The sequence below is a fragment of the Crocodylus porosus genome, unplaced genomic scaffold (assembly GCF_001723895.1).
Source record: "Crocodylus porosus isolate Cpor-Errol unplaced genomic scaffold, CroPor_comp1, whole genome shotgun sequence".
Taxonomy (NCBI): domain Eukaryota; kingdom Metazoa; phylum Chordata; order Crocodylia; family Crocodylidae; genus Crocodylus; species Crocodylus porosus.
The window spans coordinates 54,281,923-54,288,733 of NW_017728907.1; the positions used below are offsets into that span (position 1 = coordinate 54,281,923).

Sequence of the window (6,811 nt, forward strand, 5' to 3'; positions counted from 1 at the left end):
ACCGAAACAGGAGAACGCAGCTTAGATGCAGCATAAAACGACTCCGCTTGCCTGAAAAAAATGGTGTAAATCAGGTGTGCTCCTACTTGATCTACGCATGCAACTATAGGGCATGGGCACACAAATGATTAGTGGCCGTGTGTTTGCAGACTTGGCTGTGTCTACTTTCTGGTCAAAGCCATGCAGCCATTTCTCTTATGATCACGCAACAGCATGGGAAAGGGACAATATTCGATAAGCGCCTTGTGCAGCCCCCAGCAAGAGCATTGCCCACCGCTCCCCACCCAGCTCTTGGAAACTGGAGGGCTCTGTCTGAGAGCAGATCAGGGCCTTTTAGTAGCACTGCCCCAACCACTATACAAATGTGCAGGACTTCCTTGCTCCAGAGCAGGGCTGCCTCTTGCAACCCCTTGCAGCATTGCTCCCCCCTTCTGCTGACAAGTGTTGCTGGATGCACATGAGCTCCTCCTCTCCCGTGCACAGGGCCCAGCAGCCTCACTTGCTACATTGTATAGGTGCGGGTACAAGAGAGATCTGTCCCAACCTGCCTTAGACTCCAGCTCCCAGCTCTGGCTGCGCCTGGTTTTCAGGTGCCTGCCTGGCTGGAAGTGCCATGGAGGCCAAGGATGCTGAGAAGGCAGCTCTGCGAAAGCCCAAGTGCTCCCGCTGCCGAAACCACGGCTTCGTGGTGCCGGTGAAAGGCCACACGGGCCACTGCCGCTGGAAGCTGTGCCCTTGCGAGAAATGCGCGCTCATCACGGAGCGTCAGAAGATCATGGCAGCCCAGAAGGCGTTGTGGAGGCAGGACCCAGACCCCCTGCCCGAGGGGGTGTCGCTACCTGCACCCTGCACCCCGGGCCACGGCGAAGGACGCGGGACGCCTGCTGTCAGCTCCAGCACCTCCGATCAGAGCAGCCACGCGGGCGGGCATGAGGGAGCCAAGGCTGCCGACCCAGGACCAGGCAGCAGCAGCAGAACGGTGACCCGCAGGGCACTAGACGCGCCTGGCTCTCCGCCCTTTGGGGATTTCGGTAGGGTCCGGCGCAGTGCTGGGGTGTGTCTGTCCTGTTAGCCTCTACTGAAGATGGCTTGCTTCAGCCTATCCATCTCTGTTTGCTTTTGTCTGTCCGTGTGTCACTCAGCATCTGGCTGTACATCTGTCCGTGGCAGCTGTCTGATCAGCATCTGTCCAGCTACCTTTTCTGCCTGTCTAGAGAGACAGAAGTCAACCTGGCCTCCCACGGCCCAGTGCCCTGAGCTGTTCCCCACTTGGGACGTGCTTGGTGCACAACCTTGGTTTTGCAGTTTCTGAGCTGCATAGGAACAATCCCAGGCAGCTTTTGTGCTCGTTTCATTGTTTCAAAGCTGAATTCATGCCTCAGTTCCCTGTTTAGGAGGGAAAGGAGGCAGTGGGGTGGGGGGAGCACAGCCCTGAGTATCCAGGACAGCACCTTTTGATTGCTCTTCTGAGCTGTGTTACTGACTTTAAATATGCACGCATCCCGTCCAGCACAAAGCCATATGCCCCCCGCCCAGTGCTTGCAAATGAATTGGAAAGCTCAATGGGAGGGATCTGGGCTTGGTTGCTGCAATAAGGACTAGGCTCAGCTGGAATAATTTGGTGTAAAGTTTATTCATATTTACATATAGGACAAGAGCTGCAAAAGGAAATGTCGTGGTGGTTTCATCTGTTGCTTCTCAAATTGTTTCTGGCAATCTGGTTTTGAGCATGTGATTCCTAAGCAGGGTGTCACAGCACGCTGGGGTGCCTTGGGAGCCTTTCAAGGGTGCTGCGGGATGCCGCACAAAGGTAGCGCTATTAGGTGCGCAAACACGATTCATCAACTAAACCCAGAGCTTGCAAATCATAATCAGCAGTGTTAAAACCATTCTGACTTGCTGTGGTCTTTCTGAGTTCGTTGCAATGGAAGAACTGGGCCCTGAGACAATAGCAATCAAGAAGACAGACAAAGATAGACCATCTGCTTTGACAGATCCAGAGGAAAGAGCCATGTCGGAGGCTAGTGGTATCAGCTGATCTGCCAGTGAATGTTTCTTTCGTCTTTTATTTTAATTTGCATGGGCCTCACCAGACTAGTGAATCTCTAGGAGCGATTTGAACGGATGGGGCTAATCTGCTGACAGCCTAGCTGTAAATGAGTCTCCACCTCTGTCTCAGGAAGATCACTGGTGAGGGGTCTGTTTTAAATGATAATAAAAGGGAACTGACTCTCTAAAAATTAACCCTGTAGCAATGACAGATAGCATCAGGCATCAGGTGCTTCGTTCCCCTGCATTGGTGTAAGTAATTAGTGATGCTGGTGTGCAGGTCTTAGAGGGGATGGTATTTCAGCTGCTGCTACTGGCGCGTGGCAGAAGAGAATCCATTTACTCCTTGTTACCTGCTTCACCCCCTGATTTTCAGCCTTTCTAATTTCCCAGGACTAAGGGTCTAAAAAAACATTCAAAATGATTAGCAGCTGCATGTAAAACCAATGGGCCAGGCTTGGCGCACCGTTCCACTGGCTAAGACTAGAATCAGGCACCGTGAGTCTTTAGTATTTTGATTTATTGTGATTTTTTCGGGGTGTTTATTTTGACTTTTCCTTCCTGGTTGTTTCACAGCCTACCCTGCTCTGCCTCCAGAGTGCCTGGTTAGCCCAGAATTCCTCGAGCGAGAGCCTCCGAAAGTGTACCCGGGGTATTCCGGTGTGTACCCTTACCACCCATTCCCCATGGGCTTTGCCCTCAATCAGCCCAGCTGCAGGGGCATACCAGCATCTGCAGGGATCCCCCTCCACAGAGGTTACAGACACGCTCCCAGCGGCCACGTACCAGCAAGCACAGCTTCTCTGTCGGTAAGGAGTGATTTTTTTTTTTTAAACTGCTGCTGGATATATTGCTCCTTTGCTGTTGGATGCAATCTTGCTGTTAAAGTAACCATGAAACGTTACCCTGGCTACGAGTTTCTTCAAACAGCATCTTGATATATTAAGTGGAAGGAAGTATGACACATAATAGTGCTAAAGGTCTCGCTCCAATCCAGAAAAATCAGAAGCATTGTGACTGGAGCATCCAGATCTTGCGTGTGCTCTGAGCACCCGGCTCCTATTGTCTGAAAAGACATTTCTGGATGGAGAGGCCTTGTAGGAAAAGGTTTCTTAGGGAAAATTGTAACTCGAATGTGACTTTCTGTCAGTGTAGCTGGCAACCAAAATGCCTGCAGTGACACCTCTTGGCTTTCCCAGTGAAATATCCGAGACAGAGCTGACGTCCAGAGCTGACAACTGCAGGAGTTCAGAGACCAACTTCCAAGGAAAGTGGTGCTGGCTCCTACCCTGGGGGTCTTTAAGAGGAGGCTTGATAATTACTTAGCTGGGGTCATATGAGCTCAAACCTACCTGGGGTCATATAAGCCCAGTATTCATTCCTGCCCAGGGCAAGCGGTCGAACTTGATGATCTACTTGGTCCCTTCTGACCCTACATCTATGAAACTATGAAGAGACAGGAGGATCCAGACTGGGGCAATAAGGAGTGGACCCAGATGGGAAGAAGGCAGGTTGGGAGAAGGCAGTACAAAGCTTTTATGATTCCCTGCTGCTGCAAAGCCCCATGGGGCTGTGGTATTAAGAAGAGCAATTGGGGACAGCTTCATGGCTGTTTTTTGTGGGTCTTGATTTCCTGCTGCAGCAGCAGAGAAAGAGCAGTGCACATAGCTTGGCCTGTATCACTGCAGCACACGAGAGATGGGTCTGACCCTAAAACTGCAGGTCCATGTTTTACTGTTCCTCAGAAAATTGCTGCATATATGATATGTTAGGACAGAAATGGCAGAAGTGTCCAATGAACGAGACACTGCTGAACAACTGAGACCATTCAGTTGCTATTTTTTTAATTAAAAAATATATATAAGATTTTGCAAATTAACAGAATGTGTTTGTGACTCTTAAAAGGAGATTTAAAGAAAACCATTTTCCTTGCATTTAAATAAAATGCCATCTCTCTCCAAGGTAGCAAAGCTAAACATGCAGCAGGGTGTTGGAGCAGAAGGGGGAAATGTCAGTGTTTAGCAATAGCAGTCAGCAAGCACCTAACATCTGTGCAAGTAAAGTGGAGTCAGTTGTTGTGCTGGTCCAAAGTCAGAGAATTGCTAAAAGGGAAACCCAGGATATAAATGATGAAAAGTAAATGTTTCCCTTTACCACTTTAAATGTAGTAGTCCAGATAATGTTCATAACACAGGTCAGAACAATAATACATTAATGGAACAGGAACAGTTAGCTCACTTCACAAAGCGGCTCAGCAGCATTTACCCATCATCTTTTCATAAGTACCATCACATGGTATAAAACTGTCTGTTCCCATTTTTTCCATTTTACTGTCATTCCTGCATCAGGGCCTTCAAAGAGAGTTTACCTCCAATCCCTGCCAAGCCTGGAAATCCTGTTTCTGTGTCAAGCAAGGGGCTCCTGTTAGACTAGAGCAAGACATTGCAGTGTGAGAGAAATCCAGGCAGCAATTGTAGGTCCGTGTGATAAGCCTGCTCGTTTGTGAGACTGCTGCACTTTTCTCTTCTGCTCTCGGGCATTGGAAATATAGCAGCCAGAACTTTCCTGTGGAAAGTTTCTACCAAATAGAAAAAAAGAAAAGAAAACTGTTATATCGTGTGGTTCCACAGTGGTGGGGAGATCAGACTAGCAGAGAGAACACTACACAGCTTATATGGATGGTAACGTTATAGTTTTGAATGGAAACCAAAACTGAAAGTAAAACATGGGGCGCAGACAGAAGAGCAGCTCCCTGTTGCAGCTCGTGGCACTTTGCAGGAAGCGCTATGAGTTGCAACGTTCCTGCCAACCCAACAGAAGTTCACTGGTGGGTTGGGGAGTTGGGGATTCCAGTGAGCCTGTGCCCAGTCTCCGTAGCAATGCCACTCCCCCCTCCTGGCCTGGATGCTGTTTTCCAAATGGGAGGGGAGGAAGGGAGTACAGGGAGCTTGTTTTGGGAAGCTGGAGGGTGGGGTGGGTGGATTGGAGCCCCTGCACCTCAGGGGGTGGGCTCCAAGCCACCTCCCTCACCCTTCAGCATTGGCTTAAAACACCTCAGACCAAACTCCATCTGTTCCTTCCCCGCATCCCCCCCCCCATTATGAAAGCAGCAACAGGATGGGAGCTCTGCAGACACAAGTTACAGAACACACGCTGTTTGGGAGTGTGTTCATCTGAACTCTTATTGCATGAGGGTTCAGATTTTCACGAGATTGGGCCCTTTTAAAGTGGTCTGCAGCTGTACACTTCCCTTTGGTAACGTCTGTAGAGCGCTTTCTGGGGCCAGATCAGGCGAAAATTGTCACTTCTGTCTGTGCCTGTGGTGTCTAAGGAAGCACAAAGCCTAACCACGTTTAAAGAAATGGTACCATATTTAATTACAAATGTACAACACATCACAAAATCCATCTAAAATTTCCATGGAAACTTGGCCAGAGTTGGAATATTTTAGAACTTTTTGATTTGGAAATGTTGCTGTGGTGCCTGACGCTCTTCTATTTTCCCTCTCCTTTGTGGCCAGGTTCCCTGGTTAGGCTAAATTTTCCAAGGTAAGTGGGGACATGATGGTTAATAAAGTCCAGCTTGGGGGGCCTGGTCGATGAAGGAGAGCGGGGACAGAAGGACACTTCCAGTTGTGACTGTGGATGGGGCGGGGCTATTCTTAATGTGTCAGCTTCAAGGATTTTGATAAAAACACCTGTGCTTATGAAAGTGAGAATCTGGCAGCACTGCCTGGAGACTAGCAAACTAAAACCCAAATAATTGAGAATTTTACATATTATAGTTCAACATGTCAGTGTGACTCCTTGGTAGTAAGCACCCGTGGCATTTGTTAACTGTACAAGGGCCAAATCATTAACAGCGGGGCAGATCTTCAAGTCTTCAACTCAGGCACACGGATACTTTGTTGATGGGTATGGTGTAACACATGAGACCAGCAGCCTAGCCTCTCATCGACTTTAGTGGTACCTGGGTTATGATTTCTAGATTTCCCTGGAATAGGAATTTAATAGTGAAAAATCTAGCAAAAGAAAACGATTACCATGTCACACGTCTACCTGTGAAGTCAGTTCTGGCCTCTCCTTTGCCTAAGATGTGATCAAGAGCAACATGATAGAATTTGCTTGGCAAATTTCAGAAACTCTCTCTAATGATGGAAATTAGGGCTTTTAGATAACTCAAGACAAGCACAGGAACTAATAGCAGGTCACATCAAGTGACATTGTGTGGCATCCCCCCTGGGCCCCCCCCAGGCCCACTCCCTCTTCCCTCCCGCTGCCTGGGGTCCAGGCCTGCTCCCCCCTCCCCGCCGCAGTGGTGGGGGGAAGGGAGGAGTGGGCCTGCTGTGCTGGGCCGGGCTGGGCCCGGTGTCCCCCCGCACCCTGCCGCAGCAGGCCGGCTTTTCCCCCAGCTCAGGCTCACTCCTCCCCGCATCAGGCCCAATCCTCCCCTGACCCCCGTCACTGCTGACACCATGGCGTGCCCGCTCCTCCCCCTGCCATGTTAGGCCCGCTCAGGGATGGGAGGATCTGGCTCAGGGCCAACATGGAGGAGGGGGGTGGGGGAGGAGTGGGCCCAGGCCCAAGGGGAGGAGGAGGCCCACTCCTTCCCTCCCCCAGCTGCTGCCGTGGCTATCAGACCGGGCCCGCTGTCTCCTCCCCACCACCGCTGTGGTGGGCTGGCTTTTCCCCTGCTCGGCCCCCCCACATTTCATAGTTTCATAGTTGGTCGGGTCGGAAGGGACCTGAGCAGATCGAGTCCG

At 50.2% G+C, this 6,811-nt stretch overlaps 1 protein-coding gene across 1 annotated transcript in view; it reads left to right on the top strand.

The window, feature by feature from the left end:
- The first annotated feature begins 535 nt into the window (after positions 1-535).
- Positions 536-6,811, top strand: part of DMRTB1 (DMRT like family B with proline rich C-terminal 1) — a 14,653-nt gene continuing 8,377 nt past the window's right edge. Inside the window, exons 1-2 of the mRNA XM_019531455.1 lie at positions 536-1,031; positions 2,626-2,858. Of these exons, the coding sequence (XP_019387000.1) occupies positions 614-1,031; positions 2,626-2,858 (651 nt within the window). The 5' untranslated portion in view covers positions 536-613. The remainder of the gene's footprint in view (positions 1,032-2,625; positions 2,859-6,811) is intronic.